The 19,758-nt window shown below is 44.2% G+C and overlaps 1 protein-coding gene across 1 annotated transcript; it reads left to right on the top strand.

Annotated features, from left to right (window-relative positions):
* The first annotated feature begins 7,297 nt into the window (after window positions 1-7,297).
* Window positions 7,298-8,338, top strand: LOC120112898. Its single transcript, XM_039132993.1, has one exon. It carries the CDS (start codon window positions 7,413-7,415, stop codon window positions 7,983-7,985), a length of 573 nt encoding a protein of 190 aa, XP_038988921.1. The 5' UTR covers window positions 7,298-7,412; the 3' UTR covers window positions 7,986-8,338.
* Window positions 8,339-19,758: the final 11,420 nt, after the last annotated feature.

The raw sequence follows: 19,758 nt of genomic DNA, 5'->3' as shown, positions 1-19,758 counted from the left end.
AACTTGTTGGCTAGTTCTAATCGATATCATGCTCTGAATAATTACATTTTTATTCATCAAGGATCCACATATAGTCCAGAACTGTATATACCAAAAACAATACAAATTAATCCAGACCAGCATTGTGAATAGAGCAGGCATGGTTTAACCTCACATGCAACCTAACCATTTAACCCTGGAGCACAACATGCGCTATCCCACTTACTCCATGAGTCCATGCATATCCACTTCTAAAACGTTCCAACAGCAGACATCCAACAAGGATAAAAGGTGCAATTATTCTCTCACCAATACTAGTTCAGGAGGAATCACCACGGTGCAACTATATCCCATCTGATTTCTTGGGATATCTTATTCAATGTAGAACAGCTGATATGAAATCCTGCAGATATCCATCCACGGTACCAGCTGGAGCTTGTACGCCGTCTAGTCGCGTATGTCATCACGTGTGGAGCGACATCAGCTGTCTGGGTCTTCGATGTTAAAGCGGTCGATCTTATCCTGGATATCGCTGTCCATAGCCTTATCCATGACCCCGCCACGTGGGACCGGGTATCCGCTCCCCTCACCATTGCCGTGAGTACCGGAGGTTCGGAACCTAACCATGTGGAACAATTGGAGGGCTAATGAGTTGAAACTTGGAAGGAAGGTTTCTATCCCTTGAAAAGGAAGGATAATGCTTGAGGGGGGTTGCTAGGATGGCTCCATTTCTTGTACAACATTAAAAAACATGGCTTTCGCTATCCATTAGTGAGAACTCGTTTATTTATACGTAAACATTGGGGATATAGGATAGAAAATAAGAGAGATCAAAGAGATAAATAGATAAGAATAGGAATAGAGTTCGAAGATGACGTTCTTATGAGCATTGAAATATTCTTAATGCATGCATATGAGCTTCTATGCTCTTATCATCTGCCTCTTTGTCAACGACTGAGGCTGTAAGCTGCAGCATGGGGGTATACTAGAGTGAAGCAGGTAGCACACAGGGAGCCCACTGGAAGATTTCTACGCACATATTTGAAAGTAGCATTGAAAATTTCCACTTGAAACAGGTAGCACTTGAATATTTCTTAATGATTGTTTATTGTATGATTTACACTGGATGTGGGACTCAAAACTATGAGCACTTTAATAGGAATTTAATATATTATCAATAGAATTGTCATCATGAAGTTATCATGATCCTCTAGTTCTTGTTGAGCAAGGGGTTATTCAAATTCTTGCTATGTCATTTTTGGAGAACCAAACAGTCTTTAGTTTGCCCAAGAGTGATTCTACCATGGGAAATGGTAAAAGCCAAAGATAAAGGGTTTTTCTAACGATCGAGGTATGATATTTGTGAGACATTGTAATGGTATGTTAAGAGATGGTCGTGTAACATTGAGTTGGTGTTCTACTTTTTAACCACAAACAAAATTTTCATTTCAGTTACAAGATATTTCATAGTGTTCCAAAGTTCATTATATAAAGGATTTTTCATAGGGTACGTACCATTCCAGTCATCTCACTGGATTATTTCTTAACCATGGATAATTTGTAGCTTATGAGAATGTGAAACTTGACAAGTCCATAATTTCCATGGTTAAGAAACTTGTGGTTTGTTATGCACCTTGTGCATATAAAACATAGTGGTTGTGGCTGACATTATATTGGATAATCGGATGGTCCAATGGGTGATGGACTTATTCTGCACTCGTCCAAACTTATGCAAAGGAAGAAATGCCCATGGGGTTGAGAAATTATTAAGTGGATGGGGTCCATAGTGGACCTAGGATGATATCATCCTAGGAGTATTCATTTCATCTTAGGATGAAATTATTATGTGGATTTATCTCACCCTAGGTCTACCATACCTGATCCACCTAATAATTTCTTCATGGGGTTAATCTAGTCCAATATAGAATAGAATGGAGAAGAGTTATGCTGTCTTACCAAGACTTTGAGGTAATGAGCAATTAGATCCTCTGAAATCACCATGGATAGTAATGCATGCATTTAGATTATACACCTAACCTTTCAGCAAAAAAAAAGGAATGGACCAGCTTGGGGAAAAGTCAAGGAATATTAGGACGAACCGGCACAAATGCCTATGGAAGAGCAAAGGGTATGCACCCAAAGAACTTGGTGGGGGCTCCCATGCATTTAAATTGGGTGGTTGGGAGAGACTCACGCTGACGAAAAGAAGACTAGAAGCTTTAGCTCGTCCTCGTGACACCGCCAATATTGTCGGCCAAAGAGACCAAGAGAGTGCTCCATTACTTGCTATGATAAGACCCATCCAAGAAGGCTTTCCCCTTTGGCTCTTTTGGAACATGAAAAGCCAATTAAAACATCAAATATATATAGTCAATATACCCATTTCTTTTCTTTCTTTTCTCTTTCACTTTCGCTTTCGCAGAATGCAAACCAAATACTCGGTATGCCATTATACATGGCTAAGATGATTTTAGCTCTCATATGGCACATAAATCCATAGTGAAATATTATAACACCTGACATCAACAAAACAAAAATGTTACAATTAGCACGTCCCTGCCTATTTTGATGTTGTTTGTGAATAACAGCTGCCAGAAGCCTTGGTATTGGCTTTGAAGCTAGTGTGACCACTTCAGAAGCTTCTTGTAAACTAACTTATCACCAAGGCTTCTTGAAATCAAGTAGATATAAGGTTTGTCATTTCGGTACCATATTCCGTACCAATGCCATACTATGATTATGTCGATACGATATTGTATGAGATTTTTTCGTTGTACCAAGTATCGGTACACCATCCGTATTGGATACTAGTACCGCATCAGTACTGTACAGTATGCTTCATACTATCCGATTCAGACTGGTATGACAAACCATGAGTGGATCGACTTTGACTTGGTGCGATTAGACATTTGACCATTGTTCCTGTTTCTTCCGTAGAGATGTCAAATTGCATTACTTATCATCCAAGCAAGCTCTCATCTACAAGACTCTCCTTGCTCAGAATTTGAAATCCTCCACAATTTGTGATCTTGGAAATTCCTAGACCCTAGGTACGCCAAGGATTGTAATTTGTGGGTCCCGAGCTTAAGGTTGTCATGTGAACCAGCTGGGATTGAAAGATTTATGCAGATCATATATATAATAGTAAGCTGAACATATAGCTGTCCCCCTTCAACCAATTAAACTTATCATATGTAATTCTGAGATATAAAGGATTTATTATAATTGGCCAACAATTCTTAGCATGGTTGATCGGTACCTCCTAAAAATTTGACTTTTATGATGTCCACAATGAATCTTTAATATTGCTTAAAAATTATTATTATTGAGATAAAGAAATATATAGTTTTTTAATAAAATCTATTAAATGATCTAAAAATAGTATCAAAATAGATCCAGTCTATAATCTATATAAATCAAAAGATACTACAATACATAATTATTTGGATTGACTACGGGCTTATCGTCGTGCATTGAATTTGAATGAATTCAGACTTTTGGCACCGCTTAAATGAAAGGAGTATGTAAGAATTTTTGCATACATATATTTAGCACTATAATAATTATCAGTCGAAAAAATTTTAAATATTTATATAAAATTAAAAAAAATAAATAATATTTTTTAATTAGTTTTGTTTTTTTTAGCTGAGACAGTGGACTGTGACCTCTTCTTTGTCACAGCTCTCACGGAACTAGGGGGATTGCCCAACCCACTTCACACCAACCCCTCAAACTGATAAAAACCGTCCTTACCTATCCATAAACGAGCATGGAGAGTAGAATCCAAGGAATCTCTATTTCCAATGGGCTACGAAACCCACCGATTTGGGACATATCATGTGATGCGGCGGCATTGGCAGGCCACCTGTTAATGGGACACTGGAATTAAATAAGGTGGCAGATTAGATAATTTAATTATATAATGATATATGTGGAGTATTAGGTTATGTTTGCAAACCATAGTTTTGCACAAAGCTCTAAAATATTAATTGACAGCTATGAGGTACTTGTTTCTCATTATTAGGCTTATCTGTGCTGAGCCAAGAAGAAGAGAAGCTGCCTCGAGCACTCCGTGAGCTAGTGTTTTTTAACTTTATTAGATGTCTTCGTACACACATTGTATGATAAACCCGCCATAGCAAAAAAAAAAAAAAAAAAAAAAGAGGATAGAGCCTGACCTCAAAATCTCGAGGTCCGAAAAGAAGAACTCAACCAAAAACCTAGAAGTACACTGGATTTATTTTTGAAAACTATAATCTAGTTCTTGGTGAAAACCATGTATCACTTGGAGATATATTTTTTCTTTGAATTATTCAAGAGTCCGCTTGTTAGTTATTTAAATTATTCCAGAAGAATTTAGTAACACCTTGATGTTTATTTAGCTACATCTTTTACATGCTAATGAAGCATTTGTATTATCTGATACTGAATATTAGATGCCTTCTGTTATTCTTGTTGTCACTATAATGCTCATTTGATATGGTCTCTAGTATCTCTTGCTTCGAGGTTTTTCTTAGTTGTTTCACATTAGTTTAAAGGCAGACTTCCAACATAAATAAACAAAAAATAGATGCGCAAACTTTTCTATTCCCATATGTGAGAAAAATATTGGCTCCAAAAATTAAGGCATATGTTTAGTTATTCTTTTTTTAACCTTTTTTTAAATAATTTTTTGCTTCTTCTTTTATTCAGGAGCAAGCTGGGCTATAGATCATCCCTCCTCTTCCTTACTTATATAAATGGAACTGAAAGAACAAAAATACTATGAAGATTCCTTTGAAGAATACTAATAAGTGATCCAATTATACTCTCAAAATTGTAAGAAAATGAATTATCTCATAGTTCAAAATTTTATTTTAAAAGATTAGTAGGTAGATATTATTCACATTTTTTAGTTCTATATAAATATTCAAAATCTATATAATATATATTTGATGCAAAACTAATTATATACCTGTATAGATCTCTATAATTAATAAAAAAAATATTATATACTTTTGGTTTAGGAATTGCTTTATTCTCTGCGGATTCTAGTTTTTTTTTTTTATTTTGTTTTATTTTTTCGGTCTTGGATATAGTTCATACAAAGAACTAGAGGAAACGTCTTTTCATCACTTCCCCTGTTCACGATTCCTTTGCCTTTTTACACGGGAATAGACAAGTTCGGATTTGTTAAAAGACTTTCCAACTCTTTTTCTAACGGCCGCCTCTTTTTAATTACTTCCCCTATTCACGATTCCTTTGCCTTTTTACCCGGGGATAGACGACTTCAGATTTGTTAAAAGACTTACAACCCCTCTTCCTTTCTTTCTTACTTTCTTTCTTTCTCTCTCTCTTTCTTTCTTCTTTTTTGTTTTTTCTTCTTCTTTTTCTTCTTTCTTCTTCTTATACATCCGTAGCGCATCCATACTAGATATAAGCACAGCCTAAAGAGCCAGAAAAAAATGTAAGAAAGGCAAAATTACTACGGCCACCTCTATCTCTTTCTCTCTCTCATCCTCTAAAATTACTAACCGACTTTCTTTTCTTTCTCCTTTTTTGGTCGGATGGTGAAAATTGAACTATTTTAAAATTACTAAAAATAAAAAATAAAGCAAACCCATAATATTTAATGTATATATTGCATTAGTTATCTAGGTATTCTCCATGAGCTATTCTAAGTAAAGAGCTGAAGTCGCTACCAAACACAACATAAAAACCAATCTGAACATGGTTTACCATGCATTATATCTTTGTGTTTCTTTCAGAAATCCCAGTTCTAAACTCAATTTTTTAGAGAATATCTAGCTCGCAACTTATCCACTTTATCTTAGGGCTAACTAGATTGAGGTAAGTATATGGGATGATTTTCACATCCAGAAGGTGGATTGAGAAATAGGAGACTTTAGGTAATACCAGTTACTTTTATTTGTTAATTTAAATTTTTATAAGATTAGATAAAAACTGCATTAAGGTTGCAGATTTTTCTTAAGAAAGAAAAAGAATTGCAATTTAATTCTAGTGATTGAATTTGCATTTACGAAAGGGAAATGATATATTATATATTGGGATGTGTTTCCCAAAAATCTGATATGACTTTCTTTTTTTTCCATCGTGCTCATTTACCAAGTTAGTAAAAATCTTTGTTTGGTTTACCAAGTAATTTAAGAAGGAATCCCACCAATGAAAGAAAGAGGCTAATTCAGAGCAAGTAGTAATGGTGCAAAAAAGTAGGTTAGACCTACAATCCCTTAAACCCAACTTGACATGTGTAGATTTGCAAGTGGGTCTAACAAATTCTAGAGTCTGCTTGACTCATGTTCATTTGTAACCCTTTTTTGCCTTTCTTCATTTGATCTAGACATGGGAAATGGAAGGATAATTGAATAATTAACCATGTACATTTGCTCACCAAAAGAATTGGATATTGCATCAAGACACCACCAACAAGAATTCAAGAATCCCTCTTGCTCCCGAAATGATAAGGCTAAAGCTAGAAGGATGCAGTGTCACCAAATAATTACTTATTTTATTTGTTAATATAACATCTTTCAATTAGCACTCAGCTGAAATTTTTGAAAATCCTATGTTGATTATATAACTAGGAAAATTGGCAAACAAGTACCTTGATAATAGAATAACACCCAATAAAATCAGTTATTTATATTTCAATAATCTGACAATATAATGAAAGATCTTATTAGGTCATCTTCTATGCAGCACAATATTTTGGAAGAATCCTTTCGACAGATCAGGATGTCTTTTTTTTTTGCTAAAAATAAAAATATCATATATAATGTATACGGATATAATTAAAAAAATTAAAAAACAACACATTGCGGAGAGTATTAGGCAACTCCATTTTCTCCATCCAGATGGTCCCGGAATGATCGGCAACAAAGGTAGGATGCCTTTTCTCTCTACAGTTATATCAAATTATTACTTTTGATCCTCTTGGCTGCATCTGGAGTAGGATGAGCAGAGAAAAGATGGTATCACCGTACCGTGGGTAAAGTTACTCGACAAGTCGTAGGATAAAAGGTCAAGGATAATTTCGTCAAGAAAATGGCACGTCGTAAATACCGGCAAAACGAGTTGAGGACATTCTTGTAATTAACTCACAAAAGAAGAGCCATTGCACTGCCGTCCGACTGCGTGGCGGCCTCGCGGAGCCCCCAATGATCTGTTTACCCGACTCTATCCAAAACCCAAACCCTAGTTAGCTAACCGACAACCCAACGGCCGGTCCGACTATCCTATCATCGCCCCCAACGATCCCCTTATTTACCCCATCTGCCCTCCCTTCTCCGCGTCAAACTCCCCTATAAATACCACGCTCGAGGCGAGGTCGGTTTGCCCAACTAGCCTCCTAAGCCCCCTTCTTCCCCACTCCTCTGCTCTCCCAATTCCTCTTTTTGGTGAAAAAATTTGAAGTTTCTCTCTCTGAGTACCTAATGGGAACCACCTCGAGAAGATCGAAGTCGCCGTCTGGACGCTTCCCCTCCGCCTCCGCCGGCGGCATGGCCGTTATCTCCTCCAGCTCCTCCACCTTCTTCCACCACCACCGGCCCTCCTCCCCCACCCGTGTCAACCTCGTCGGCGCCCCCCCGTCTCCCGTCCCCTCCGTCCGCTTCTCCTTCGACCGCCACCGCCCCACCTCCCCCGGCCGCTCCCTCGCCTTCGCAGACCACCGCTCCCCGCGCCCCATCACCTCCTCCGTCCCCCAGCGCCGGACGTGCATGTGCTCCCCCACCACCCACCCGGGCTCCTTCCGGTGCAGCCTCCACAAGGGCCTCGGCCAGCTCCAACACAGCCACAGCGCCGTCTCGTCGTCGTCGAACCGGCTCAACGCGCGGCGATCCGCGATGGCGAACTCGCTCGTCCGGATCGGGACCGTGGAGGGGGAATGGGTGAAGCGGGCGCTCACCGCACTCATCCGCCCCTCTTCCCACCAGCAGCGGCGGCGGGCGGCGTTCCAGCCGCGGTCCAGTCGCCTCTCCGTCATGTCCAAGGCCGACGATCTCTGATCTAAACCCCCCTCGTAGGTCTGGATCTCGAACCAAAGCAGCTTCGTTAATCAGAAAAGGAAAAACGGTATCATATTTTATAATCTTTTCTCCTCTTTTCTCGATATCGGCTTCGCCGGCGGCGACAGAATCCGATCGGAGGTTTCCAGATCTCAGGAACTCGTGCATGAAAAGAAAAAAAAAGATGGGGGGATTTTATTTTATTTTTTCTTTTTTTCCTGTAAAGGACAGGCGGAGACAGATGTGTATATGAACTTTTGACAGCCGTTGATGGCTTTTGAACGAGTATTTCACATCCGAACTGGACTGGAACAGCTGGCACTATAAAACTAATTAATTCTTTAATTTATGGATTAATTTAAATTAAGCCATAAGGTGTTGTGACTTGTGAATGAAACGATTCTCTGCAGCAGCGAGAGCATACGTTCTTCCTGTTCCGTTGAAATTTCCCGTCTCCGTTTGGCGAGTGGCAGCCGTCGTATCGATTCCGTCGCCCGTCGTCCGTCGTCCGTCGTCCGTCGCCCGTCGTGTATATGCCGTCATCGTCGTCGGTACGTTTTGTTTTTCATTTATTCATTTATTTTGATTTTAATTTATTTCGTTTTTGTCTGTTTGGTCGTAGAAATGGGTTGGAGCGTCGGAGGAATCGCCGGCATCGGCGCCGGGTTTTACTCTGGAACACGAGAAACGTGGGCCCGGTCCGAATATTTTTCCCCTTTTTATATTAAAATAATAATTAATTTATTTATTTATTAATATATTTTTGCTCCCAATAATTAATTATGTCCCGTTAAGGCCGGGCTGGTTCACGGAACCTGATCATCATCAGGAGTTCGGGACTATTAGAGTATTAGACCCAATACAAGATATTTAATTAATTAATTAAAGAAATATGAAAGTAAATACTCTGAAGATCAAAAATAATAATTTAAAATGGGGAACCAGATGGCAGTTGGTGGGACTCGTACATCACAGAGAGCAGAGCATGATTAAAAATTTAAAAGCAAAGAAAAAGTAGAGACGGAAGCGAAGTTTGGTCCGGCAAAGGAATGGGGCTCCAGTGTTGATCCAAGAAGACCAATTGAGTTTATGGGATTCACCTCAGTTACTGGAATCCAGTGGAACAGGCTGTTACAACTAATTAGAGAGGCTTTGAAGCAGGACTGCTTCGAAACATGGTGGATTCATTTAGTTGGTGGAAAAATTATTATTATAATATTTTTTTAAAAAATTGATGTTTGAAAAATAATTTTTATATATTTATTTGACTAAAAAATTGATATATTATAAAATTATTTATATTTAGTTGAATATTTATTTTTTAAAAAAATATGTGAAATATTTGTTATACTTTAACAAATAAAAAATTATTATATTTTATTGAAAAATTTAATAATATTATCTTTTTGCAAGGAGTTTGCCAAACGGTTTCTCATTCGTCAGGGAACTCCGTATATTTCCCTTCTCGTTTTTATCAAAAGAAATAGTTGAAATAAATGGGAGGAAATGGAAAGGCCGAGATGGAAAAAAAACCAGATTAAAAAAAAATGCAAATCTGAAATTTTTCTGCACAAAACAACCATTAATGAAAATCACTTTTCACTCTAGAAGTCCTCAATGGAAGCTATTCAAATTTTTCAACCGGACCTAACGAGCTTATAATGTATGGGAGGCAGCTTTTTTTTTTTTTATGAAATATAAAAAAAAATTTCATAAATTTTTTTAAAAAAACTTCAATCAAAAATAAAATATTTTTTATTTTTTTATTATTTTTTTCTTTCCTTCAGTCCGCCGACCCTATATTAAACTTGCTTCGTTCGAGCGTCGTGCCCTTTTGGACCAGTCGAAAACAAACAAATCGCCATTAATAGGTTTGGAGAAATTGGGAAGCGAGATGTCTTTGTTAAAGGATTAAAAAGAGCCTGGCCATTGCTAATTCCCCACAGAAGTGACACATGGCCTTTGTATATCCTGGTCTCGTGAAACGTTTGAAATCTGGTGACAAAATCAACAAGAGTGCATGACATGAAATGATACATATGAGGGGCACGAGACTCGTTACAAAAGGTAAAATAAAATAAAAAGGGGAAAAACTTTTCTCACCCTTGAAAAGTTGAAAGCAGAGCTGGTTAAGGAGAGCGAGCGAGGCATTTCGTCGAACACTCGTAGGGTGATTGCATGGGTGATCGTAGATCGAGAAAGGAGAAGATTGGCGACGTCACGCCAGGGGCCGACGTGGTACACCGGTCCCTAGGGATGAATGCCACCGGTCAGTCATGGGCAGAGGTAACTAGAGTGCGGCCCCGATAGACCGCTTGGACCAGCTTCAACATCTTTCATGAGGAACTGGAGGAGGTTCAAAAATTGTTCCCTGAGGTGGTGGTGATTCCGCCGGAGAGGTTAGAGAAAGCTAGGCAGGCCTGGAGCTCCACCGCAGTGATCCTGCAGAGCATGGGAAGGAGGGTGCCTGTGGATTGGGTGGCCGGGGGAGTTCCGATCGAGGGGGAAGCTCAATTATGACCCCGAGGCTCTCCCGATGGCGGACAATCATGTCATCCTTAGATTCAAGTGTGAAGAAGATCGGGAGGCGCCAATGTCGAGAGGCCCGTGGGTAGTCGGTGGGCAGCTCTTCGCAGTGGAAAGATGGCAACTGGACTTCATTGCTGGGGTGAAGAAGGTGAGTAGGGCAACAGCTTGGGTCTGCCTCCCACGGCTGCCAGTGGAGTACTGGGAGCCGGAGTCGGTTCTGGAGATCATCGCGGCGGCCGGCAGGCTGGTCGTGGTGGACGGATGCACTAAGCAGCGACGCAGGTTGGACTTTGTGAGGGTCCAAGTGGAGCTGGACGCGAGGCAGCCATTGAAGCCAGGGGTATTCGTCCAAGGTTCGCCGGAGAAGTTCTGGCAGGCCTTCGTTTATGAAAGCCTGCCGGCGGTCTGTTTCAGATGCGGCCGGATCGACCACGGGGAGGGGGCGTGCAAGTTCCCCCAGGCCCGCCTGAGGAGAAGCGGGTCGGCACCTGTGAGATGGCGGAGGATTGGGGGGTCGGATGGGGGGCATATGCCAGTGCTGCCCCGGAGCCCGCACAGGAAGGGGGGTCGCCCGGTGTTCGGACCTTGGCTGACCACGAACAGGGTCAGGCCTTCCAAGGGGCCTGCGGGGGGTAGCAAGCTGAGGGAGAGGGTGGCGCCACCAGTCAAGGAGAATCGGAGGCCGGCGGCCACGCAATCGGCTCGTCACGAGGGGTCCACGTCCAAGCCAAGTACTCCTCCGGACCTGGACGGTGGCAAAAACCGTCCAAAGTTGCTCAGAGGCAATCGCCGACGAAGGAAGCCTCTGCGGGTGGCTCAGGCCTCTGCGGTGGCTCAGGCGTGCTGAGGGAGAGGACGATGAGTCGACTCGGACGAGTCACCGAGTCTGGAGGCGAGGGGGGCGTGGTGTCCATGGGCCGGGCGGACTATGGAGAGCGGGAGACTGGGCTGGGCCCAGAGATCAAGAGGGCCCGTAGCCCATCCATACCTGGCTTGGACCGCTTGGTCGACAGGCTGGGAAGTGGTGGGTCGGGCTTGTTGAAGCTTGATCCGGCCTCTAATGGCTTAGCTGCCCTAGGGCATCTGGGCTAGTGCGGACTCACTGGGCTTGGCGCGGGCGCGGGCGATGTGGGCTAGTCCCCTCGAGAGGCCGAGGAGGTCGGCTTGGTGGTGGTTGACTCCGGGCTGCAGCCAAGCAACTGGATTAGGGCCTGTAGCCTTGCAAATCGATAAGGGCCAACTGGGCGGGTAGCCTCCATCCCAGCAGTAGCAGAGGAGGGGGAGGGCTCGGGGCGGCGGAGGAGCCTAGTTCGCCCTGAGGTCTAGAGTCTTTCCCTATCGCATAGGTCGGGGGTCGAGCACTGCCCCATAGGCAGCGGCGAGGGCGGGTCCAGGCCTTTTTGGAAGGTGGCTCTGGCATCATCCTCGGTGGAGGCGAAGACGCCCAAGGCTGCTTTGGGCTATGGGGCCTCTTCTTCTTTTTCGGCGATGGCGTCTCTCAATTGTGTGGTCTTGGCGGGAAGCTTGGGTGGTGGCTTGGGGAGCGGGAAATGGAGGAGTTCGACAAAGGAGGTGATGACCTCAACGAGCGGGCAAGGGTCCAGTCTCGTTGGGAGGTGGGAGTGCGCACCCTCATGAGAGGCTCTTCCGCCTTCTGCAACGGATTTTGTAGGGGGGAGCAGCAGGAGGATGTAACGGAAGGTGGGGAGCTATTCAGCAATGGAGAAACAGGACCCAAGGTGGTCCCTAATTCTAATGTGGATGCTTGATGGAGGTCCTAATGTGGAATCGTCGGAGGGTAGGAAAGCCTTCCTTCTCCCCAACCTTCCGAAGGTTGGTGCAGATTCATAATCTAGAGGTGTGCGTGCAATTCGAGACTCGTTTGTTCGGAAGGAGTTTACAGCGAGCCAGACGGGCCTTCCCACGATCATAGGGCTTCTATGCAGTGAATCCTATGATCTGTCGGGTGGGATAATTGCGATAGAGGCCGGAGTGTGGAAACCTAGACATTCAATATTTGTGTGCAACAGGTAGTGATGGTTATTTCGGAAGGCAACAATAGGTCGTGGGTGTTAATGGTTGTATATGCTAGTACGGATTTCAGAGAGAAGAGGATGTTGTGGGGAGAGGTTGCAAAGCTATCTCAGGACATCATTTATTAGTGGTAGGAGATTTTAATTGTATCGATGGCCCCCAAGAGAAGTTAGGAGGTAAGACCTTCTCCAACGAGAAGGAGGTCAAGGAGTTCTAGGACTTCATCATGAGCAATGGGCTGATTAACCTTGGCTTCGACAGCCCAAGGTTTACATAGTGCAATAACTACAAGGTAGGCCAGAGTTTGGAAGAAGATTGACAGAGTCTTTGCCACGGTTGGGTGGTGCAGTGTTATCCGGACTACTGTATGAGCTATCTACCTTGGATCGTCTCGGACCACTGTCTGATACTGATTAGTACTCCTCTCCTACTTATTATTTTTTTCTTTTTACATTTGAAAATTATGGCTATAATATCTCCGCTTTTAGGAGGTGATTCATGAGGCTTAGTGCGTGCCTGTTCGGGGTAGTGCCATGTACAGAGTATCTCGTAAGCTGGAGATTACCAAACGGCGTCTAAGGAGATGGAATAAGGAGGTGGGCAACATTTTCAGAAGGGTTGAGGAGTCTGAGATGGCTATTACTAGTTTACAGACCCTAGGGGTGCAAAAGGGAGAATTGACAGTTGAAGAGATGGAGGAGCAAAAGTCCCACTTGTCCACTCATGACTCACTTCTTCGTCAGCAGGAGACGTTCTCAAGACAGAAATTTCGGATTCAGTGGATTAGGAAGAGGGATCAAAACACCAAGCTCTTTCATTAGTCTACTATCATCAGAAGGTAGAGGAATAAAATCAGATGTATCAGGGGCACAGATGGCTAGGTGACTGAGGATCCGGAGGCTATCAAGCATGTGTTGGAGTAGTTCTTCAGATCCATATGGACAGATCAGTCAAGATGCGAGAGTTCGTCCTTTATGTCGGAACCATCATCTAGGATCTCGAAGGACGAGAATTCTATTTTGATTAAGCTTGTTTCTGCCGAGATCCGGGAGACTTTTTGGTTTTTGGGGGAGGATATTGCCCAAGGTTCAAACAGGTTTCCCCCTAATTTCTTTAAGAGGAATTGGACTCTGATCAGACAGAATGTGGTTGAGGCAGTTCAGTAATTTTTCAGCTCAGTAGTACTACCAATAGATTGGAAGAGGATCTTCGTCACCCTGATCCCGAAGAGACAGGATGCCTTGGAGCCTTGCCATTATCAGCCAATCAGCTCGTGTACCACTTTGTACAAGGCCATGGCGAAGATTCTAGTCGCTAAATTGAGGAGCATCTTACTAAGACTTATTAACCCAGAGCAGAGGACTTTTGTTGGTAGGAGCAGCATCTCAAATAATGTCCTCATTGCCCAGGAGTTTATGTCCGACCTACAGAGGGTCCTAGGAAGGGCCTTATGACTATCAAGTTTGACATGGAGAGAGCTTATGATAGGATGAGTTGGGAGTTTGTATGGAGGTCACTAGAGAGCTTTGGTTTTCACGAGATTTAGATTGGCTGGGTTATGGGTTGTGTGAGTACGCCGTGCTTCGCCATCCTGGGGAATGGATCCCCCACACGGTTCTTTAACTCCGCATTTGGCCTTTGTTAGGGATACTCGCTGTCTCTCCTATTATTCATCATGTGTTTGAATGCATTTTCCAGAGCCCTCTGGTGGGCGGCGGAGACTCAAATCTTAGAGGCTTACAAACCGGTGCTAGAGTCGGTTCAGATCTCGCACCTTCTCTTCGCTGATGACTGTCTACACTAGTTCGTGCGATGAGGAGGGCGGTAAGGGTGGTTCGGGACATCCTAGAGGATTATTGCTCTATTTCTCGCTAGCGGGCGAATAGGGCTAAATCTATCATTCGCTTTAGCCCAAGGACGAAGCCGCAGATAAAGGCATCTATCAAAGACATTCTAGCGATGGGCGAGCTAGAGGGCACATTGAGGTACTTGGGGGTTCCGATCATGGGGTCTCGGCTTTGACATAGTAATTGCACCGATGTTAAGCAAGGTATCAAGCGCGGGCTGGAGAGATCACAATTGGAGGCTCTATCTATGATGGGCAGTCACCTTGGTTCAGTCGGTGTTGAGCTCGATACTAGTGGACATGTTAGCGAACATTACTGTGCCGCTGTCACTACCGAGATCTCTTGAGCAGTTGTTCAGAAACTTCATATGGGGTAGATGGGATGGAAGGGGTGGTATTCACTTGGTGGCATGGAAGGTGGTCTATTAGTCATCCAGACAGGGTGGTTTGGGGATTCACTCTCTGGTGGCGAGGCGGGAGGTACTCGCTGCAAGAGGCACGGCTAGGTTTATCCTAAAGTCGGACAACTTGTGGAGCACCTTGCTAAGGGCCAAGTATAGAGTGCACACGGCGTTGGCTGACTTTCAGCCAGGGCAGCACTGCTCTTTTATATGGACAGAGTTCTGCTCTCATGCACTATCTGTGTTGGAGCATATTAGGTGGGCCGCTGGTGATGGTCAGTCTATTGATGTGCTGGAGGATAGGTGGGTGGCTGAGTAGCCGCTGAGCTAGCTACCGACAACTGTTGATTCGGCGAGGTTGGCGGGGCTCACAGTCAGTGATCTCGTCATCTTTGGTGAGGGTAAGTAGGACGAGGTGCTGATCAGAGGGGCCTTCAGACTCAGCTGGCTGAGAGGATCTTTGTTGTCTTGCTACCTCATCAGGCCACGACAAATAGGTTGGTTTGGGCAACCATCGAGAGGGCCAGGGTTTGCTCAGCTAATTTGCTGGCAGTGATGGGTGGTGAGGGTTCTAGGTGACTTGACGGTGGTTGGATATGAATGATGCGGGTCCACCCCCGGGTTGTCTTCTTCATCTAGAAGGTGTCCTGAGGATGTCTACCGACTAGGAGTGTGTTAGCGAGAAGGAGGTAGGGATTTCTCCGTCATGCGTGGACTGCCCGGAGGTGGTAGAGATGGTCAGCCACGCCCTATTACAATGCCCACGAGTCGCTCAGATTTGGAGGATATCTACCAAGGTCTACAGAGTCTGCAGAGAATTTACTTGGCAGATGAGGGTTGCCTTGCAATCTCCATGTTCTACCAGTTGGGGTGCTGTTGGTGCCTATCTGGCTTCTCATATCTGGATGGATAAGAATGATAGGGTCTTCAAGAATAGGAAGGCCCCCCTGAGGTTTGTGGTGGATAGAGCTATTCATCAGGCTGCTAAAGTCACTAAAGCTACTATGGTTGTTTCATCTGAGATGGCTAGGGATATCCAGGTCTCCCCCTCTACTACTATAGTGCCCAAGTACGTCTTTGCATCTTGGGAGCTCCCACCCTCTCGCCACCTAAAGGTAAACTTTGATGATATTTTGCCAAATGGAGGAGGTTGCACTGGTGTTGTATTTGTAATCAGGGACTATGATTCCAGGCTGATTGCTACAAGAGGGTAGTATAGCTTCGAGGCATCAGTTTTTGGAGCATAGCTTAGAGCCGCATGAGAGGAAATCTGCTATGCGAGGTGAGTGTTAGAGGTTCGGAGCATCATCTTGAAGGGGACTCAGCGGACGTGATTGAGCGGATTCTACAAGAGGGGTTGAGAGAGACAGATCACCCGATTCTAGATGACATCCAGAGGCTGCTGAGGGAGTAAATGCCTTTAAGGTTGTGCATGTGTTCCAGAGATGGTTCAGGAGAAGAGGAATGGGGAAGGAAAAGCTGACGACGAAGGAGAGTAGAGGCAAAGCCGGGAGTGGAGAAGGAGTTACCATGTAGGATTTAGTGAGGTAGATTCCATGGTAGAGCTGGTGGAGGAGGCCCTCATCTAGGGTTCTAGTGGTGGAGGAGAGGGGGATACATGAAGGACAACGAAGGAGAATAGGGGAGGCAAAGGTCACCAAAGGAGAGGAGAGTTTCTTGAGGGTGAGCGAAGGGTGCACGGTGAAAGAAAGTGGGCAAGGCGAAGCTTATGGAGAGCACTTACCTAGGGTTCTAATGGCATAGGAGAGTGGCACGAAGGCCAACAAAGGTGAGTGGGGAAGGTGAAGGGTACCAAAAGAGAGGAAGGTTCTATGAGGGCTAGTGAAGGGCACTTAGTAAAGGAGAGTCAGGCAGGTGAAGCCGATAGCAAAGCCAGTAGAGGAGGCCCGCATCTAAGGTTCTAATGGATGAGGAGAGTGCGATCCACAAAGGTTGATGAAGGAGAGTCAGGGAGGTAAAGGGCACTGAAGGAAAGGAGGGTTCTAGGAAGACAAGCAAAGGGTATGCGGCGAAGGAGAATGGGGGAGGCGAACATCTAAGGTTCCTATGGCAAAGCAGAGTGGGAACCACAAAGGCAAGCGAAGGGAAGTGAGTAAGGCAAAAAGCTCTGAAGGAGAGGAGGGTTCTATAAGGGCAAGTGAAGGGCATGTGGTAAAGGAGAGTTGGGGACGAAAAGCTAGTGGTGGAGCCTATGGAGAAGAAGGATCTAACCTAAGGTTCCAATGATGGAGAGTGGGATCTATAAGCGAAGAGGAGTGGAGGAGGTGAAGGGCATCGAAGGAGAGAAGAGTTCTATGAGGGCGAGCAAAGGGCACAAGATGAAGGTAAATGAAGAAGGCGAAGGGAGAAGAAGATAATGGGGTTCAGTGAAGAGCATAAGGCATGCGGCGAAGGAGAGTAGCCGGGAAAGTGAAAAGAAATAAGAAATGATGCATAGCTTCAACTAGCGAAGGGATAGGAGGTGGAATAAGAAGGTAGGCAATATTTTCAGAAGGGTTGAGGAGTCTGAGATGGCTATTACTAGTTTACAGACCCTAGAGGTGCAAAGGGAAGAATTGACAGTTGAGAAGGAGCGGAAATCCCACTTGTCCACTCATTACTCACATTTTCGTCAGCAAGAGACATTCTCGAGACTGAAGTTCTGAATTCAACGGACTAGGAAGAGGGATCAAAACATCAAGTTCTTCCATCAGTCAACTATCATCGAACCCCTCGCCTTCGTTGTGGCGGGGCAGCCCTCTTTCGGCCCTCGAGCGCGCTTGGTCGAGAGTCCCGCCGTGGCCTTCCATGAGATGAAAAAAATTTCAGACATCCGCCGTGGCGGGCGCCCTTTCTTGCTTTGCTTCTCTGTTTCTTGTTCTTTTGGAACATGAGAACCGAATATGTGCTTTGTCATCTGATGAACCGTGATTTATGAAAAATTCGTGGAACAAGTGTCTCGAGAACGTCTCCTGCTGACGAAGAAGTGAGTCATGAGTGGACAAGTGGGACTTCCGCTCCTCCATTTTCTCAACTGTCAATTTCCCCCTTTACACCTCTAGGATCTGTAAACTAGTAATAGCCATCTCAGACTCCTTAACCCTTTTGAAAATGTTGCCTACCTCCTTATTCCACCTCCTATCCCCTGGCTAGTTGAAGCTATGCATCATTTCTAATTCCTCTTCACTTTCCCTAAACGAGGACAACATTCTCAGATGGGTTGAGGAGTCTGAGATGGCTATTACTAGTTTACAGAACATAGAGGTGCAAAGGGGAGAATTGACAATTGAGAAGATGGAGGAGCGGAAGTCTCACTTGTCCACTAATGACTCACTTCTTCGTCAGCAGAAGACGTTCTCGAGACAGAAGTTCTGGATTCAGTGGATTAGGAAGAGGTATCAAAACACCAAGTTCTTCCATCAGTCAACTATCATCGAAACCCTCGCCTTCGCTGTGGCCAGGGTGGCCCTCTTTCGGCCCTCGAGCGTGCTTGGTCGGGAGTCCCGCCGTAGCCTTCCATGAGATGAAATTTTTTTTTAAACATCCGCAATCAATGTATCAGTTTATTTCCGGCGACACGATGACGTACCTGGCAGATACGAAATCGTCTGTGGGAGTCGTTAAGGAGATGCGTGTAACAGTTTCTGGGCCTTACCTCAACCTCTGCAAGCACAAGAGAATAAAAAAGTTGAAAACGTCTATAAAGAAGCACGCCCGACCCTAGGATAGAATATGGAGTGGAGAACTTCTCTCTTTTAGAAAAAAAAATATTTTATCGCAGAAGGCCATTGCTCCCTAAGAGAATCAGGCGTAAACGACAGTCGAATACCAAAACGAGGGTCGTGTCCTCGTTGCGGGCGACTCAGAGCCAGGCGTTTGGGCAGAGATGGCCACGTACGTAGAAGGGGTCGGAATGGTGAATTGGAACGGCTCTTTGCTTTAGGAATTGGATGTTAGCGGTTGCGAGAGTAAAGGTCCTTCGCCTCTGTAGTAATAAAATCGAAAATATTGACGCGGCGATCCATCTCCTTCGCGCGGTTTTCCTCTCTTGCTTTGCCTATCTGTTTCTTGTTCTTTTGGAACATGAGAACCGAATATATGCTTTGTCATCTGATGAACCGTGATTTATGAAAAATTCGTGGAACTAGTGTCTCGAGAACGTCTCCTGCTGATGAAAAAGTGAGTCATGAGTGGACAAGTGGGACTTCTGCTCCTCCATCTCCTCAACTGTCAATTCTCCCCTTTAAACCTCTAGAGTCTGTAAACTAGTAATAGCCATCTCAGACTTCTCATCCCTTTTGAAAATGTTGCCTATCTTCTTATTCCACCTCCAATCCCTTTGCTAGTTGAAGCTATGCATCATTCTAATTTCTCTTCACTTCCCCTAGACGAGGACAACATTCTCAGATGGGTTGAGGAGTTTAAGATGGCTATTATTAGTTTACAGAACATAGAGATGCAAAGGGGAGAATTGACAATTGAGAAGATGGAGGAGCGGAAGTCCCACTTGTCCACTCATGACTCACTTCTTCGTCAGCAGAAGACGTTCTCGAGACAAAAATTCTGGATTCAGTGGATTAGGAAGAGGTATCAAAACACCAAGTTCTCCCATCAGTCAACTTTCATCGAAACCCTCGCCTTCACTGTGGCGGGGGCGGCCCTCTTTTGGCCCTCGAGCGTGCTTGGTCGGGAGTCCCGCCGTAGCCTTCCATGAGATGAAAAAAATTTCTAAACATCCGCAATCAATGTATCAGTTTATTTCCGGCGACATGATGACGTACCTGGCAGATACAAAATCGTCCATGGAAGTCGATAAGGAGATGCGTGTAACGGTTTTCGAGCCTTACCTCAAACCCTGCAAGCAGAAGAGAATAAAAAAATTAAAAATGTCTATAAAGAAGCACGCCTGACCCTAGGATAGGATCAAGCATGGAGTGGAGAACTTCTCTTTTTTGGAAGAAAA

The sequence above is a fragment of the Phoenix dactylifera genome, chromosome 1 (assembly GCF_009389715.1).
Source record: "Phoenix dactylifera cultivar Barhee BC4 chromosome 1, palm_55x_up_171113_PBpolish2nd_filt_p, whole genome shotgun sequence".
Classification (NCBI taxonomy): Eukaryota; Viridiplantae; Streptophyta; class Magnoliopsida; order Arecales; family Arecaceae; genus Phoenix; species Phoenix dactylifera.
The sequence above is the reverse complement of the archived record's forward strand: the minus strand, read 5'-3'. Positions and strand labels throughout refer to the sequence as shown.

What these genes read in the sequence shown, in the direction of transcription:
- LOC120112898 (XM_039132993.1), top strand. Translation starts at nt 7,413, where the DNA reads ATGGGAACCACCTCGAGAAGATCGAAGTCGCCGTCTGGACGCTTCCCC.